Source organism: Amborella trichopoda, chromosome 8, assembly GCF_054954075.1.
Source record: "Amborella trichopoda isolate Santa Cruz 75 chromosome 8, AtrichopodaSantaCruz75HAP2 v2.0, whole genome shotgun sequence".
Taxonomy (NCBI): domain Eukaryota; kingdom Viridiplantae; phylum Streptophyta; class Magnoliopsida; order Amborellales; family Amborellaceae; genus Amborella; species Amborella trichopoda.
The window spans coordinates 364,166-382,939 of NC_142343.1; the positions used below are offsets into that span (position 1 = coordinate 364,166).

General features: G+C 35.3%; 2 protein-coding genes and 1 long non-coding RNA gene across 14 annotated transcripts in view; all 3 read left to right on the plus strand.

Moving 5' to 3' along the window:
• ELF4 (EARLY FLOWERING-like protein (DUF1313)) overlaps nucleotides 1-8,172 on the plus strand; it is a 9,178-nt gene extending 1,006 nt beyond the window's left edge. Inside the window, exons 1-4 of one of the 11 annotated variants that reach the window (XM_088873059.1) lie at nucleotides 424-1,165; nucleotides 7,014-7,155; nucleotides 7,258-7,376; nucleotides 7,842-8,172. In XM_088873059.1, coding sequence (XP_088729185.1) covers nucleotides 492-914 — 423 coding nt within the window. In that variant the 5' untranslated portion in view covers nucleotides 424-491 and the 3' untranslated portion in view covers nucleotides 915-1,165; nucleotides 7,014-7,155; nucleotides 7,258-7,376; nucleotides 7,842-8,172. Of the gene's footprint in view, nucleotides 1-423; nucleotides 1,500-6,354 lie in introns of those variants that run through there. The other 10 variants (XM_088873056.1, XM_088873055.1, XM_088873062.1 and 7 more) reach the window with 10 other exon arrangements.
• Nucleotides 8,173-11,140: 2,968 nt separating this feature from the next.
• On the plus strand, nucleotides 11,141-13,710 carry LOC18437963 (uncharacterized). Of its 2 annotated transcripts, none has more exons than XM_006848159.4 (5): nucleotides 11,141-11,785; nucleotides 11,958-12,554; nucleotides 12,912-12,968; nucleotides 13,189-13,324; nucleotides 13,425-13,710. In XM_006848159.4, exons 1-5 carry the CDS (start codon nucleotides 11,169-11,171, stop codon nucleotides 13,536-13,538), a joined length of 1,521 nt encoding a protein of 506 aa, XP_006848222.1. In that variant the 5' UTR covers nucleotides 11,141-11,168; the 3' UTR covers nucleotides 13,539-13,710. The 2 variants fall into 2 exon arrangements, with proteins under 2 accessions (XP_006848222.1, XP_088729180.1); XM_088873054.1 differs by having other exon boundaries at nucleotides 11,958-12,341.
• A 560-nt stretch (nucleotides 13,711-14,270) lies between these two features.
• Nucleotides 14,271-14,658, plus strand: LOC148780682 (uncharacterized). Its single transcript, XR_016060167.1, has 2 exons — nucleotides 14,271-14,368; nucleotides 14,480-14,658. It is a non-coding gene; the product is annotated as an uncharacterized LOC148780682 (long non-coding RNA).
• Nucleotides 14,659-18,774: the final 4,116 nt, after the last annotated feature.

An 18,774-nucleotide genomic window follows, 5' to 3' on the forward strand; every position in this document is an offset into this window, starting at 1 on the left:
TTATTCTTGCGCCCACCTGTAAGTAAAAAATGTAATTTTTTTAACCAAAATATGTTTTATTTTAATCCATGTTACTCTTTTTCTTATCAATCTTTTAGTTTCTCTCTTTAAGGTGACCCGGCACAAAATGTGTTGGGATGATCAATAAACCTTCAAGTACACCCTCAATTGATTTATCAATAACACATTTTATATCAAACTAGCACATATTCATGTGCTGAACTGGCACATTTTGAAGATCAAAAGCCAGTCGACACATTTTTATGCAGGATTGACACATTTTAGACATCACATTTTTTGGGAGAGAAATGTGAGGAATGTAAGAAACATAGTATTGGAGTTAATAAAGTGAAAAAATAATGAGTTGGTACGCGGGAAAGTAGAAAATAACGTTAATTTCCCCCGTAAATAAAAAATGGTTTGACTTTTTAAGGGTCCTTAACTCAAAAAATACAAGTCGGAGAGAGAGAGAGTTGTTTTGTTGTGAATTGATGACAAGGTCGCGTGGGTGGTGCTCCGTAGGTGAGGCCAGTTTGAGCACGAGCTTGATGGAGGGCGATGATGATTTATGTTGGGAAGAGAGGGGAACAGAGGCGGAGGAGGAGAGACAGGGTGGTGGTGGTGGTGTGGAGGAGGAGGCGAGAGAGAGGGCATGGGAGGCATTCAGCAGTGGGTTCAGGGAGGTGCAGGGGGTTCTTGAGGAGAACAGGCTCCTCATTTCTCAGGTCAATGACAACCACAGCTCCAGGCTCCCTGAAAACCTAACAAAGAACGTCGCCCTCATCCGACAGATCAACGCCAATATATCAAAGGTCCTATCCCTCTACTCCCGCCTCTCCGCCAACTTCAGCACCCTCTTCTCCTCCGCTTCCTCCTCCTCCAACACTTCAGAGATCTCCTCTAAGAAAAAATGAAAATATATCCCCATTTTCTTTGCTCTCCCTCTTTTCTTCTTCAGGTTCTCTCTCTCTCTCTCTCTCTCTCTCTCTTCAGCTTGGGTCGGTCAGCTTCTTGTTGTTCCGCTTGAGTGACAGTTACGATGCTACTTATATCCATCACTACATATGTATTTCAGTATCCTATGATGGGAATAGCTCTTCATCCATTTCTTGATCGATGATGGATCCTCTCGTGCACTCAAAAGTCTCAAAAACACCAACAGGAGGTATTTATGCCTCTGCGCCTCTTTGATTTTCTTTGTTTTTGGCGAGTTAAAATGGCGAGCTGGCCGTAGTCCTTTGTGAGATGAGACGGGGTAAAATGGTCTTTCTCACATGGATGGATGGATTGTGATCACCATGAATAAGGATAATCCTATTACTGTTGAAGACTTTCCATTTGGGCTGAATGCATTTTTTTGTGACTGCCCATTATGGCTATGGATTTGGGAGAGTGCTATTTCGTTTAAACTAGGAGTTTGGTGTCAAACCCTGTAAATTCTTGAAGTTTTTATTTGTGACTTTTTCATAACATGCAACTTGGGGGCTTCCTTTCTCGCTTACAATTCACAGTTATGCTAAAGTTACTTTCAGCTGGCTAGTGTGCAATACAAGTGCTTAGTTAATGGGAAAATTGTTTTACTCGGAGTCACATGCAGTTACCATCAGATTCTTATGCTTATTTTTTCCTTTTTTAAATTAACTTTTTTTCTTTTCTCATGGTACTAGGCCTTTTTAGGGATGAGATGGGTGAGAGTTTACTATGTATGCTAGGAGACATAATTGAAACCCATTCAAATACCCAAGGGGGCAAACCGTGTATTTTATTGACTGAGAACTAATGGATTTTTAGAAGATAAAGCAAAATTATGTAATCTCCGCTTTTTAAAAGCAAATACTTATGAAGTTAATGTTGGAAAATGACTTTCAAGCGCTAATTCTATAGACCCTTTGTGCTGGATTTGGGTTTCTTTATGTATGTATATGCAATGAGCTCATTCCAGCAACATTCTTGCAAAGGTAATACCAAACTTGGGTAAGTTTTTGATGCTCATAGAGTGATGTTCTTCAAATGAGAACAGATTGGCTTGTGGCATCTATCTCCTCAAAGGGTTTCCAGGTGATGGATTGCTTTACTTCTCATTTTCCCACATTTTTCCTGCAGTGAATGGGAAAGTCATTTGTATTGCTAAGGCTCGGTTGTCCTTCTAGTATTCTTGGAGAAGCAATTCCCCTTAATTAGGAGATGCCTGCTCAACATTGGCCTATAGTGCTCATGTTTCTAGCATTTGTTCGTGTTTTCGCTTTCTAATGATTTATTCTTTTTTATTATTGAATAAATTGCATCACCAACAAGTACAGGGTAGCTGTTGTTTGTTGTGACTTCACTTGTAATATATGTTATTCAACTGCGTGCATTTTTTTTGGGGAAACTGGATTCTTGGTATGGTGGTTAGGGTAGATGGAGCTACAATGCGATGTCAAGATTTCCGATCCCACCTGTCCCAAGTTAGCATTCAAAGGAAAATTGTATGAAGTTTCAGTAGTTCACATTATACATCCTTGGGGGTAAGTATGTAAACTACCTTTGGAAGGGCAGATCTTGCCTTCCTGTCTCAAACCCATCCTTGGACTGGCTCTCTTTCCATAGTATCTGAAATATTTGACTAAGCCACTTCAGATGCAACTAGATAGGCATCTAGTTTAATCCAACGTTTTTGTCCTAGGTCTTCTGAGAGCAAGCTTCTTTCAGTTGGTTGGTTCAACTCTGCCTTTTCTTTGGAGCTTCTTGCTCCTGCCTTACACCTCCCAAGTCCCAACTGCTAAGGGTATCTGCAATGATGCATTTGTGTGCTTTCCAAATGCAAGCAAACCAGGCAAGTAGGATGCAACTTCATCGAGTGCCATAGTAGCACAAGAAGCTTTGATGAGATTACTCGATTTCCAAAGGCGATTATTGTTACACTCCTTTGTATCATACCGACCCATAACTGATCCCAAGATTGTTGGATGTTGCTGTTGTGTTTGATCGGTGTAAAACATTATCTGATTTTGTTTGGTGCATCAATTCTGGTCTTCTAACCATTGTCTAATTTCAAGGGAGGACTGTTGGTAATAGATTGTGGGTTTCTATTAAAAATAATTTTCTGAAATAAGTCAAATAATATGTAGAGCATAATAATTTTCTATTAAAATTGACCAAAATTGTACTAAAATAGTTTTATTGAAATTAATCAACAAAACTATTAATCATTAGCCATATCACTTTCTTTAAGGCAATTATTACCCCTACTTGGATCTGGCCGATAAGCAATGAGTTTTAAGAAATATCTACTCCAGTGTACAATTAGCCCAATGGTTGATTGTATCTTATTTACTAATTTGGAAATAACATATTCTCTTGAAGTATTTATTCTACTATGCCCAAACATTAACAATATAGGAACCATGATTCCTATATTGTTAGAATTGTTGTCTCATCAATTTGGAATTGAGATTTCTGCCTTTTAGGAGTCAGGCACCAATCCACTCAAGACCATGCAAGAAGTTTTAAGCGAGAAAAGATATAAAGTTTTATACTATATATGTTGAACACTATTATCAAGGGATCCCATATTATTTGGATTTTGGATCAATGTCTTTGACAGCCCTCCCCTAACAATGGTCTTGGCATATTGAGTGCCCTTTAAAGTAGCTATCCAGAACCAATAAAAACAAGGCCGAGCTCGTAGGGTTGAGTTGCCAAATCTTGAGAGGTTGGGTTCTCTCACATCATGGCTCACGATTTGGCATTGAGCTCCATGTCTTGATTCTCAAGATCCTTTATGACTTACTCAACAAAAAAAAAAACCATTATGTCGTCTCTCTCATGCTTATTTTGAGGACAAAACAAGGAACTGCATCTTCTAACTAGAAAAGAGTCTTTGCTATGTGGACCTCGGAGCTCTTAGAGCACCGTATTCTTCAATGCTTTATTGTAAAATCTTTCAACATTAGGGTCTATCGAAAGTGAGGAACCAAACCATTACATTGTATGTATTTTTCATGCATCTTTTGATGATGAAAGAAAGTTATGCATCTTCTCACTTGAAAATGAGTCTATGTGATGTGAACCTTGAGCTCCTCGACAGCCCTATGCTTAGACGCTTATTGAAAAACCCTTTCAACATTGGGATCTCTCAAAAGTGAGAAACAATTTCTAATTTTGTGAGGAGGGTGATAAACTGGTTAAGTACTTACCATCGATACCCGCAAGGCTCAAGTTGAAAGTTGAAGATTCTGGTTGACACTTACCTGCAAAGGACATTACTATCATGCTTTCCTAATAAATCAATAAATCTACAAAGTTGCATTTGAATATTGATTTTGTGTTATTAGAGCTTCGACTCCATGTTGATCGAAACATTGTTTGGTCATCTATAAACTTTGGGTTTTGACGTTGTGGATCTAGCTTCCAAAAAATATTGATTCTCTATTCCTTAAAACTGGGATCAAGGTCTCATATACAGTTCAATCCCGATCTTGTGCACCTATGAATCACAAATTTTGTGAGATGGAATCTAGATTCTCTACTTCCAAGAGTCGATATTCAAAAAATTATTTGGAACAAGATTCGAGAAATTTGGAATCGTGCCTATCTTTTGAGAAGCGCAATTCATCCTGGGGAATGCTGAGTCATGATTCGAACCTAATGATTTGGTTAACTATAATTCAACCCCAAAAGAAAAATTAAGGGAAAATTATAAATCCTCCCCCCCCCCCCCCCCCCTCCCCCCCAATACTTTTTCAACACATCACATAACCCAAAACTACCTTCTATTTTTTTTTTCCTTTCTAGCATCCCCCACCCCCACAAAACCAAAAAAAAAAGTAAAAAAGTGACTTCTTTTTTGATGAAAATACCCTTTCAAAACACAAGTTTCTCTTTGTTTTTTTCTCCCCCCTATTGAAGCCCGTAAATTGGGTCAAACTAATGTGTGCCGGACTGGCATCATTGTTTATAAAGGCTTCATTTTTATAATGAAACCCATCTGGCCATGGCTTCAATAGGAAAAAAAGAAAAAGAGAAACGCATGTTTTGAAGGGGTTATTTTCATTAAAAAAAGTTACTTTTTTTACTTGGGAGAGTGAATGCAAAAAAAAAGGAAAAAAAAAATTGGGGTTTGTGATGTGGTTTAGAATGTATTTGAGGGGACAATGCCTAGAAAGTTGAGTAAAGGGGGGTATTTATAATTTTCCAAAAATTAAAAGTTCTTAAGAAGTGATAGAGGTGGGGAGTACACATCACATGTTTTTTCTAATTTTTGTGAATCATATGGTACTGCTTATCCAGTGACAACATCTTACACTCCACAACAAAATGGGGAAGTAAAAGGAAAGAATACTGCATGGGTAAAAATCATTTATTTTATGCTTGTTAGTTTTCTACTACCTAATAATTTGTAGGTGAAGCCATTTGACCTCATGCAATCTCTTGAATGGAGTACCTTATTCTAAGATTAAGGCCATGCCTTATGAGACTACAAGCTATGCATTTGTTGATTATGCTCAAAATAGCAGTATATAAATTTTCAGATCTAGATTCTGATGTAACATTAGAATAGAAAATTGCACAATTTTTTTAAAGTAATTTTTTCTTCAGAATTAGAGAGTAAAGAGAGAGTGGTAGATATTAACCATGATGATTATTTTAATCATGATTATAGCCTTGTTATCTAGAAAGTGTGGATCTAAGAAAGAGTAAAAGACTCGCATAAGAAAAGAATTTTAGGTCTTGACTTCTTTATCTATTTAACTAAGAGTGATCCTACTACTTATAGCGAATGTACGAAATCTAGAGATGAGTCTTTTTGGAGAGATGCTATTGATAATGAGATCGAATCTCTATCTAATAACACTTAGAAATCAGTAGATTTACCACCCCATTGAAACCAATAGTGTGGAAATGGATTTTTAAAAAGAAATTAAAGCCAAATGGATCAATTGACAAATTTCAAATAGATTGGTAGCCAAGGGTTACAAACAGAAAGAAGGCATTGAGTATTTTGACACATGCTTTGGTTTCTTGAATTGTTGCTATTGGAGTAATTGATTTAGCATGCATTCGTGAGTTAGAAATTTATTAAATGGATGTCAAAACTGCATTTTAATTGGAGAATTATTTAAGTAAATTTATATGGAGTATAATGTCAAAAAAATAAAAAAGTTTATATGAAGCAACCTGAAAGCTTTATAATGCATGGACATGAGAAACAAAGGATATAAATTGATGGCTTGAAACAAGCTCCATAATAATGTCATGAAGAGTTGATAAAGTGATCTTAGTTTGGGAAAGTATATAATGAGACTATTAACCTTTGGTACAAGGTAGTCACAATTGATCTTGACCACTGGATGTGATATTGGGTGGCTGCAGTTATTTTATTGACCAAGCTCAAAGTCCAAAAGAAATTTTCTTTAACTTTGTGACACATCCAAGCTATCAAATTTCGCATCGGATGGTTGTAAGTAATTGTGACTTCCATGTACAAAAGGTAAATGGTCTCATTGTATACAATCCCTTTTATTTTACGTTATAGTTTTCAAATTGATGATGCAGATAAATGTGTGTACAATAAAGTAAGTGGAAAAACAGTAGCAATTATATGCTTGTATGTAGATGACATGTTTGTTTTTGGTACTTACAGAAATCATAAATGAAGTTAAGGATTTCATATTTTCTAGGTTTGACATGAAAGACATGGCGACATATTGGGAATCAAAATAGTTAGATTTAAGAATGGAACTGCATTGTCTTGGTTTCATTGTACAGAAAAGATTCTCAGATAACTTATTTATTTTGACTACAAACGTGCTTGTACTCCCGATGTTCCTAGTGTGCATCTTAGTCCTTATAAAGGTAGTAGCCTATCTCTATTGCATCATAATCCTAGTCATGATCATCATGATACAATATACAGATTATTGATATATGTTAAGCATATTGGTGTTTGTGGATTACATGGAGTAACCTGCTGTGGTGGAGGGAGACAATGATACTAATTTAAATAAAGATTCAAATGAATTTATGTTTAGGAATGGATAGATTTTCACTCTTGGAGAAGCCACAGTGTCTTGGAGATCAAAGAAATAGGCATGCATACAGCCCTATGAACTCAGAGCGTTACTGGCAAGGACGAATGGCTTTAGAACTTACTAAGAGCTAATCCATAGGGGGGTAAGCTAGTCCCGTCAATCACATTGTATTGTGATAACTACACAGCCTTGTTTGCTGCAGGAAGCAAGATGTATAACTGGGAATTGATGTCTTTTGGGACAGAATCTCATAAAGCTATTGTTGAAAGATGATATCCTTTCTGTGGAATATGTCAATTCAAAGGAAAGTATAGCAGATCAAAAGGCAGTGCAAGGGAAATCGTACTATAAACATCAAGAGGGGTAAGGCTTAAACCAATGGTGGGAACTCATCCTTGCAAATTCAATGGGCAAATCATTTCAATCGTTGGGTTCATGCACTAAGAAAGTATAGCCTATTCCTTATGGATGTTCTTACTGCAGATCCCCTTTAAATTGAAGAACTTTGAGTTTTCATAAACTCTTAATGAGCCTGTAACCTATATTGCATAGGAGTGGATAAAGTATTAGGGGAACACTTTTGATGGAGTGGATAAATAATTTTATTATAAATCACTGTCATTTCCAACGAGGCTTACTTATTTATTGTTTCGTACCATAGCTATGTAAGGGATTTACACAAAGACAAAACAGTTTCTTCTTACCACATTGGTCAAAAGTCCTCCGGCTTCCACAGCCTTGGATGTTATTCCAGTTCTAGATATGTTTTTAGTTCCTCAATTTGGTAAGAGCATATTATCGTTCTGAGTTCTTGTTTGTACCCGTCAGTAGGGATTTCAAGGTGGGTGAATGATTGCTGTTGAAGGATGCTTGGGCGGGCATAACACTTCCGAGTGATTTCTTCAAATTCTCATCGATGACTGCTTTGACGACATCGACATCCACCAAGGCAGTCAATAAGTTCAGCCTCATAGGCTAGAACTTCCATTCATTCAATGAGCTGATACAAATCAAGTCTATATTCTTGTTGGTAGCCATTTATCATTTTTTTGGATAGCCCAGTTATCCTCTGTATAATTAACTCTTTGTTCTCAACAAGAATCTGGCTTTCACATTTCCATATGGAAGTAATTTGAATGCAAAAATTTCTACTTCTTCATATATTTCGTATGGCATATACTTCATATAAGGATTCTGTGCAATGAGACTATTGCCTTTAATGCATAAAGGTCACAAAAACCCCAAGCCCTGAGAGTGTAAAATCAGAGGGCTGGGGTATCATTTCTTGGATTTTGAACATAGTCAATGATGCAGATCTGACTCATCAATATCACGTATAATGGTTAGGGGTGATTGTGACTTTTTGTACCACCGTAAATGGTCTTTACGGTACACTTTCTTATTCATATATTTCTTGTTCATGTTTTTTTTCTGCTCACCAGCTAATTGACTTTGTCGCACTGCCCCTTTACATTGATTCAAGTGCCTCATGTGGAATTTTGTGCGTTTCTTTCATGTTTTTTTGCCTCATGATGACAGTGGCTTTGTTTTTTTAATGTTTTTTTATTTCACGTTGGTGTGGCAGAAGTATCTGGTGGCTTGTTTCATACATTAAACTATTTGGACTGAAGTAATTGCTTTTTGCAAATGTTTTCAATCAAATCATGGAACCTTACAATAAAGGGTCTCCTTACCTTTCTTTCTCCCATTTTTTGACGTGGGCTTATCGTAAAAAGAGAGGAAGAGAAATTCAGTTATCATTTCGGTTTTTTGAAAAAACGAAAATGGCCAAAACTCTCTTTTTTTAAAAAAATCGTTACAATGGTGAAAAAATTGATATAAGTGTATATATGATAAATATAACATATATATACGTAATTTTCCCAAAAAAAGTAAAGTATTGTAATTTAAAAAGAAAGTTTATATACGGTTTAAAAGTAAGGTGCACCTAAAAACTTGAGTAGAAAAGGGTGTTTTAAAGTTGGAAAACTATCTAATCGATTATCTCAACCATGGATACAAAGAAAAAAAAATATTTCAAGTCTAAAAGATAATGCATTTTATTGCAAGTTATATGGATCATCTATTTTAAAATTTTCAAATATTTATATATATTGTATACAATGAGACCATTTATCTTTGATACAAGAGGTCACAATTACTTACAACCATATGATGTGAAATCTAGGTGTGCCACGAAGTTAAAGAAAATTTCTTGAGAACTTTGAACTTAACCAATGAGATAAATACAACTACCTAATTTCACATCCAATGGTTAAGATTAATTGTGATCATCTTATACCAAAAGTAAATGGCCTCTTTATATACTTTCTTTATATATATATGATAATTGTTTCATGTGTGCTTGCATTTCTACAATATGCGTCTCAAGGTATAAAGCACCCATCTTAAAGATGGATGCAAATAGGTGGTCCATCTAAAAACAATTGAAACTAACCATTCAAATGTTTTGTCATAAAATCATTATTTTTATTTTTTTGTGTTTTTTTGTAGGACAATTGTTTCATGTTGTTGGACCACATTTCTACAATATGTGGTCCAAAGTTGTAGAGCATCCATCTTAAAGATGGATGCGAATAGGTGGTCCATCTAAAAACAATTGTAACCAACGGTCCAAGTGTTTTCTTAATATAATTATTATTTTTAATTTTTAAAATGTATTTATTTTTTCATATTCATGATCTCTATATTAGAGGTTATATATTCTCTAAAAATTAGGATTAAATTATATTTAAAAAATATGTTTATTATCAAGCTCGCATTTCTACGTGTGCGGGCTTGGTTGCATGCCAACCGCGTCTTTTTTATATTCATAATCTCCATATTAGAGATTACGTCTTTAAAACTTAGGTCAAAAAATCCATCTCAAAAATAGATTTTTAAGAGTCACTCATTTCTATATATATATACCATCTTTTTAAAGTTCAATTTTATAATCCTAGTGGCTAAAATATTTCAAGCGATACTAAAATCATATGTCCAAATAAAATTTACGGGATGTACTTTGTATAGGGCCGAGGCTCTAAACAATCAAAATAAAGCTCACCTTAAAATAATATTGAGAAATATAGTTTCAATACTGAAAATCTTTGTGATAGTTTTAAAATATATTTTATTTTTAATTACAAAATGTAAAGCTTTAAAAAAAACTGTAGATCAAGTAGATCTATGAAAAGTTGAAAATCTTGAAAATTAACGGTCCAAAAATGCGTTACAAGATGTACTATTTTAAAACTTGAAACCCATTTTTTTCTCATGTCCATGCATCTTGACGCGGAGATGATCAATTTGCGGATATTTGGGTATCAAAACAACCTCTTTTAGTGAAAGGATGCGGTTTGTATAGAACCTACGCTCAAAACAATCAAATTAGAACCCACCTTCAAATAATGTCGAGAAATGTTGTTTCAATATTGGAAATCTTTGTGAAAGCTGTAAACTATATTTTCATCTTTAATTATAAAATTTAAAGCTTCAAACATAGTGTAGATCAAGCAGATTTATGAAAACTTAAAAATTGATGGTCCAAAAATGCATTACAATATACACTCCTTTCTCAAACTTGAATTCTATTTTTTTCTCATGTCTGTACATCTTGACGTTGAGATGAGGATATTCGGGCATCAAAACAACCTCTTCTAGTATAATTTTTGAGGTAGGCTATAATCTGTTGTTGAGAGCCTAAGCTTTATATAACCTTTTTTCCTTAGGGCATGTTTGATTTCTGGAAATTTTTGGTTTTGGAAACTGTATCCTCCAGTATTGTATCATTTCTCTGTTTAATAGTGAGGAAGTTTTCGAGTGAAGTGGATAGCACGATTTTCACTTGCCTTGTATTTAAAGCTAAAAGGTGGATACCGATGGTTCCAGGGAACCACATTTTCGAAAAATCAAACACGTGAAATTTTTGAGATAGGCGTGGCGTCGGAAATTTTCCAAATTTAAAAGCACGTTATATTTCCACAGTATAAAGACCCAACCCCATTGATGTAAACGTCGTACTTGTCCCATACAGGGGAGGAGGTGCCACGTCATGCCCCCCCAAAGGAAGACTGCAAAGCAGTGGGAATTGGGCTTTAAAAGAGAGAGAGACACCATTCGATTCCGTCCATTCGAATTGAAGGAGGGAGAGAGATGAAGAAAGAGGAGGAAAAAGAAGAGGAGGAGTGGGAGCAGATGCTCGAAGCCACTTTTTCCCGCCCCAAAAACCCTGTCTTTCATCCCAACTCCTCAAATAACAACCCTAACCCTAACCCTAATCGTCCTCAAAACGATGATGTTCCTTCCCCATCATGCCTCATCTCCTTTCAGTTCCCTGGTTGGGAACTTAATTTCTCCCCCCAAACCACGAAAGACTACCCTCTCAAGCACCACCCTCACTCTTCTTCCTCACCTGAAATGATCAATCCCCCTATCAATTCTAACCCTAAGTCTTCTTCCTGCTCTTCCTCAACTGAATCGATAAATCCCCCTATAAACCCCAACCCTAATTCTTCTTCGTCTTCTTCATTTGAAGTAATCAATCCCCCTACCAAACGCCGCCCTCGAACCTCTTTTGAGAGTGAGGAGGAACGAGTTGAAGAATCGAGGATTGTGAGGGTTCTCCCATTGGAATGCTGGTTCCATATCCTCTCACTTACCTCGCTGCGTGATGTCTTCTCTCTCATGCAAACCTGCCGCTCCCTCCACCATCTCGCCTCCTCCAATGACCATGCCTGGCTCCGATTCCGTACCCCCACCTCCAACTCCAGGTAGGAGTTGCCCACCACGAACACGAAAAGCGGCTATTATGCATGCTTTTATTAATTACCAATTCTTCTATCTCCCACTTTTGTGAAGATTTCCTTTTTCCTTTTTCGATTTTAGATATGGATGCTTTTTTCAGTTTCTCTCAAAATTTTCAATTTCTCTTTTCTATCTCAGGTTGATTTCTGTCAAGAGCTCTTTCTTGGGGAGTCGGTTGCTGCAAAAATGCTCCTACTTCTCAAGAGTCTCCGATCACATCAAATCTTCCCTCAGTTCTTGGTGGGATGTTAACGATGGGGATCCGTCTCCATTTCAGCATACTGTGAAACCGGTGTCTTCCCTCATTCGCAAGATGACCTCTCACAATTGGGTAGTCACTTACGAAGTTATTGCTTCGGTTTTCTCAGAGCGGGCCGACATTCTTGCTGAACAAATACCCGCCAAATTTGGAAGGGATATTATGCATGAAATAGGATCTAATTACGCAATGACAACAGAGATGAATGCATCATGGTCATTCTCTTACAAAGACATCTCGCATTCTTCTTCTTGGAGGAGCAGGTGTTTTTCAAGTACACAGTGTGGTAGCACAGCTAGTTCAAATTTTGGTGGTCAAGTATTTGATCCTGGCTTTCTTGATTCTGTTGGAGGTCCAGTAGGGAAGGCGTCTTGGTCCCTTGTTCTGGATCTTTGGAGTCAGTATAAGCAGTGGCTGCTTTTGGTATCTGCGCTTTGTCGTGATCTCAATTATGAAGTCATGGTTGAGAGAGCGAGGTCTGCGCTTTGATTCCTTGTGCATCTCAGATTCATACGTTAATTTGATACTCATTTCTTTTCCAATAATGTCTTGTAACATTAGCTGCAACATCTAGAGAGTGCCGTGATGAATAAATAATAAAATCCTGGTGAATTTCAATTAGCCGATCACTACTGCAACCGTGAGCTAGCAATTATCCCACTTTCTATCGGAGTCAAGACCTCCCTGACTGATTCCTTGTATAATTTGTTCTAGATTTGTTACTTATAGGATTTATGATCTTTAAAATGTCTTTGGTATATCGTGCTGTTCTGTGTTTCATTTGTCGAAAAGGAAAACAAAAATATGTTTTGAGTTTCCTGTCTCTTACACAGGCCAATGACTTGGTCAGCAACACCAGCAATCTATGATAAAGGGGTCATTTGCTTCAGGTATAGCACAAGTGCTAAAAGCTTAAAACCTCAATCATAGTTTATGATTCTGATATCCCTATCATCCATCTGATAGGAATTCGATTATTGAAAGATGATGATTGTTTTGTCATTCAACTTCTTCAAAAGAACGCCAAACTCATGAAAGATTCATTTGTCTAGGGAGTCAAATAACTCTGTATACCTGATTATTCAATGTGTTTGATTGGTGGAATAAAAGGGATCAGGTTCTCACACGCTATGGTATCCGGAGCATGCTCCAATGCGGATTGTCTTATCTAATCAAACGTGATGCAATGGACACCGCACCTGAGAGCGATTCACGGTTGTTGCGTGACATCTTCCATCTCTTACAGGTATTGGCAACTCCCTTTGCTATATCCTCCTCTTTACTCCTCTTCCAATTATCTCCTTCTCCATTTTTCCCCTTCTTTACTCATATTTATATCTCTACAGGAAGCAGATGTTTCTGATGACCACACCCTCCCTGCCGTTACACATACGAGATCGAAGCTTAGACGATGTTTCCTATTGAATGGAACTGGCAGTGGCAGTAGGATTTTACAGTAAAATTTTGAGGAATTATGGCATATTTATGTATTTTTTTCTTTGAAAGATTATCTTGACGACCCTAATCTTTGAGCTAAGAAGCAAGAACCCTGTAGCTGTGAGGTCACTCCATGCAAATAAGTTTCTGTACAATGTAAAAATAGAATTGGAAAAATGTTCCCTTCTTTGGTAATTAGGATTTGTAATTTCTTAACTCGCTATTATCCTGCAGTTATGTGTTCCTATGTATCTCATATACACAGATGCTTATGATATCGATCAGTTGAATCAGGCATATTCTAGACATTTATGTGTATGTGTAGTCTCTAATACTAGAAAACAAAAATCTCAACAAAAAATCAATCTTGCTACCGAAAAGGTTTATTTTTTTTTACTGCATGCCGAAAATGGTCACTGCCTCCAAGAGCCCCATGCTTTAATATATCAATGTTTAATATGATAGGATAAAGGGTAATTATATTTACTTTGAAAATAGAAAATAGAGCTCATTTACCAGTCTGTCATTGATGTTGGCTTTATACAAATGAGGACATTGGTTTAATCCTAGTCACCTAGTTGTGGTTTTCACCACACCCCCATAAGAAGGTAAAATATTCCTCGTATTTACTATGAAAATATAAAATAGAGCTAGCTCATTTGCGGTGATTGATGTTAGCTTTATACAATGAGGACATTGGTTGTGTTTTTCATTCCAACCACTAACACCACCCCACTAATAGCTTCCCCACTAAGTTACCCCAAAAAAGTAAAAATAAAAATGAGGACATTTGTTTAATCCAATGTATAAACCTTTTACAGGACCAAAGGTGGTTGTAAGAAATGCTTACAAGGTAAGGGAAATTTTCAGAGAAAACTCCAAATTCTGTTTGCATTGTTTTTTTTCTCCTCTGCCTCCTTTTTTTTTAATAACATTAACAACAACAACAACATTTGGTTAGCAGGGCCAGGCGGCCGTGTCCAAATCTTTGCAGTCGGCCAAAGCATGAGAAGAGAGAATCAAGGGTAGGGAGAGAAGAGATTGGTGAGAGAGAAATGGACGACTAGGATCAAAGCATGAGAAGAGAGAATCAAGGGTAGGAAGAGAAGAGATGGTTGAGAGAAATCGACGACTAGGATCAAAGCATGAGAAAAGAGAATCAAAGGCAGAGAGAGAGAGAAAAGGAAGGTGAGAAAGAATGGGAAAGAGAGGCGTTGACAGGAAGGGTTTTTGGAAAGGTTAAGTAAGTAAGTAGTGAATTTTTTCTGATTTCGAACTACTTAACTCTTATGTTTTTTAACCAAACATGAACGTGATTTTTACATCACGCTTTTGAACGTTTTTTTATCAATGTGAGTGGCACCTTCAATCCTTATTAGAAAAACGAGAAAGTATAAGATGAGACCATTTAAAAGGTCGCACTTATTACTAGCTATCCAATGTGACTAGGGGTATACCATTGATTATGCACAATCCTCAATAGAAAAATTTCAATCCAAATCTCAAATCCAATAATTAGAGATGATTGTGACTTTTTAATAGATGGCCTAATAGGATACATTAAAATATGGGATTGTATGCAATGAAACTATTTACCTTTGATACAAAGTGGTCACAATTACTTACAACCATCTGATGTGAAATTTAATAGCTTGGATGTGTCATAAAGTTTGAAAAAAAAAATTTTGAAGTTTAAGTTTGGTCAATGAAATAATTGTACCCATCCAATTTCACATCCAATAGTTATGATTATATATATATATATATATATATATATATATATATATATATATATATATATGTGTGTGGGGGGGCGGGTGGTTAAAAAGTGCAAATATGAAATTGCCCTAAAAAAAATCAATCGAAAGGTTAAGTTTGGTGTGCACTTTCGAATCACCCACAAAAATAAATAAATAGATAAAATATAATGGGCTTATTCGATCTTATGAATTTAGAAAGACCATAAAAAAAATAAATCATTTTGCTGCTATTCGAAAGTGCAAGCCTTTCAAGCACGTATTGTTTTCATTCGAGTCGGCAGATTGGAAGTTACATCGCTCAAAACACACACAAAAAAGTGGCGAATGGTTTGGGATTAGAAATGGTGGATGCACCATGTTTTTGACGTCCATATTAGAGACGGACACATTAGAAGATTCACATAAACAGGTGACTTGGTTGACTCACCAAAATCATGTCGCACTACAAAATGGGATAATAGTTAAATTAGTTTTCAATTCCAAACAAATTTAACATTAATCGCCCTAGATTTTATGTTGACGTTTCTCTTTTTGTTTTATTTTTGTTTAGAAATCTTTGTAATGGCTTGAAATTTTATTTTCATATCTACCTACAAAATTTTAAATTTAAAAAATAGTGTATATTGAGTAGATCTATGAACACTTATGGATATTCAAAACCTTTAAACTTTTTTTTTTGTTTCTTTTTTTTTATATATAAGTCTTTTACCAACCAGGACATGCTCGGTTAGGCTTGCATCCTCAAATTGTTTTCCTTATCCTCCGTTGGATTCTCAAGACGAATGCTAAAACCTTTTGTTGGGCTTATGCATTGTAAAATAAGTACGCAACATCCTCATCCTCAGTTACAAAGTTCATTCTTACAAATGAGTCCTTTTCATGTTCACTATTGGTTTATTGATCACAAAACAATGGGACCTCCCTGTCCTCACCATCCCCAGTTGCTATGACATTATCAAACTCACATCTCTCTCTCTCTCTTTAATCCATACTCAAACTCGGACCAAGACCCGAATAGTGTTCGATATGAGGCTGCTTTTTTATGTAAATGCATAGGGCGCACCTCAAAAAGAAAACATTTATAGAGCCGAGGCTCTAAACAATTAAATTAGGGCAAACCTTAAAATTTCCATTAAAAGAGGTTGTTTTGATGCCCAAAAATCCTCAAGTCGACTATCTTGACATCAAGATGCATAGACATGAGAAAAAATAGACTTCAAGTTTTAGAAATAGTACATCTTGTAACACATTTTTGAATCGTCACTTTTCAATATTTTAAAGTTTTCATAAATCTGCTTGATTTACACTATTTTTTAAGCTTTACATTTTATAATTAAAGATAAAAATATGTTTTAAGACTATCACAAAGATTTCCCATATTGAAACATTTCTCGACACTATTTGAAGGTACGCTTTTATTTTAATTGTAGAGAGCCTCTCTATATAAACAACACCCATACACAAAGAGAAATTTTTTTATAGAGCTGAAGTAAATAACTAAATTGGAGTCCACCTCAAAAATGTAATTATAAGAGGTTATTTTGATGCCCAAGTATCTTCAAATTGATCATCACCATGTCAAGACGTAGAAAAAATGGATTTCAAGTTTGAAAAATAGTGCATCTTGTAACACATTTTTTGTTCGTCAATTTTCAAGTTTTTAAAGATCTGTTCGACCTACACTATTTTTTAAGCTTTAAATTTTAAAATTAAAGATAAAAATATTTTTTTAGGCTATCACAAAGATTTTCAGTATTAAAACCCCAGTACTCGATTTGAAGGTGGGCATTGTTTAGAGCCTCTCTCTATACAAACTTGCACCCATACATAAAAGGGTGGGGTTTTTATAGAGCCTAGGCTCTAAACAATCAAATTAGAGCTTACCTTCAAATAGTATTGAGAAATGTGGTTTCAACACTAGAAATCTTTGTGATAGCTTTATAATATATTTTTACCGGTATTTATAAATTTTAAAGCTCAAAAAATAGTGTAGATCGACATATCTATGAAAACTTGAAAATATTGAAAATTAACGGTCCAAATATGTGTTACAAAATTTACTATTTTCAAAACTTGAAATCTATTTTTTCTCATGCCCATGCATCTTGATGTCGAGATGATAAATTGAAGGATATTTGGACATCAAAACAATATGTTTTAGTGAAATTTTTATGATAGGCTCCAATTCGATCGTCAGAGCCTCGGCTCTAGATAAACTTTTTCCTACATAAATGCTTTGTTCTAAACAATATTGTCATACACATGCATAAGTTTCGTACAAAAGGTCGAAATCGTGTAATGGGAAGCCACGTCTTATTTCGTTTCAAGCTTTTTCATTTAATTCCCAAATGCGCTCATCTATTCTAACTTATTTTTCTTTTTCTCCTATAAAATATTGATTTCATTCCAAAGGGATCAGTGGGTGGGCAGCCTGATTATCTTATAGCAGTTGATTCTCAATGACTCATAATAATAACAATTATTTTATCGGATGTCTCCGAAGAGACATAATAATAACAATTATTATTATCATCAAATTCACCAGCATAAGTTGTTTTGATGCTCAAAAAATTTCATATGGATCAGCTCGACCTGAAGATGTATGGATATGATTTCAAGTATTTAAAATTGTGTATCTTGTAATCTATTTTCTGGACCATCAATTTTCAAGATTTTCTAAATCTGCTTGATCTGCACTATTTTGGGATATTTAAACCTTCTAATTAGATTTGAATTTTTTTTTTCAGGCTATCACGAATATTTCCAATCCTAAAACAACATATTTTCGATACAGTTTATTTAATCTACACTATTTCGAGAGATTTAAATCATATAATTAGAGATGAAAATAAATTTTCAAGCTATATCAAAGATTTCCAATACCAGGACAACATCTTTGGACACGATGTCAATATATGTCTCGATTGTTTAGAGCCTTAGCTTTATACAAACCACACCCTTAAGTATATTTAAAATATTAGTTTTTTTCTCATAATTTGTTTGGTATCCTAGAATAAATCGTATTTAATAATAATAGTAGACTAGGCAGTCTTTTTTTTAATTTGTTAGAATTTTTATTTGAAAAAAATTTAAAGGCGCAGGTTGCATACGGATGCATCCGTAGGCAGGTGTAGAGGTAAGGTGCATCTTCAAATTTTATCATGGTATATACTTTTGATGTAAAATATTATTAGGATTATCTCAAAATCTATTTTTATATATAATTATAAAATTTTAAATTTCAAGAATGGGTAAAATCAAGTAGATCTGTAAACATGTGAAAAATCTTGAAAATGGACGGTGTAGATAATATGTTATAAATTTTTTTTCTATAATAAAAAAAAAAGAAAAGAAAAAAAAAGATGGGAATGATACGGTAGAGCTGGCCGAGTTGTTGGACAAGCTGTCAAACCAAAGCTTTTTTCGACCCTTTCGCAAACGGAAACAATTTTTTTTCACATTGTCTTATTTATTTAAGAAGACAGCATTCGGAACGCGG

Coding starts and splice junctions, on each gene's coding strand:
- LOC18437963 (XM_006848159.4), top strand. CDS start 11,169: ATGAAGAAAGAGGAGGAAAAAGAAGAGGAGGAGTGGGAGCAGATGCTC. Junction 12,555..12,911: donor GTCATGGTTGAGAGAGCGAG/GTCTGCGCTTTG, acceptor TCTCTTACACAG/GCCAATGACTTGGTCAGCAA. Junction 13,325..13,424: donor ACATCTTCCATCTCTTACAG/GTATTGGCAACT, acceptor ATATCTCTACAG/GAAGCAGATGTTTCTGATGA.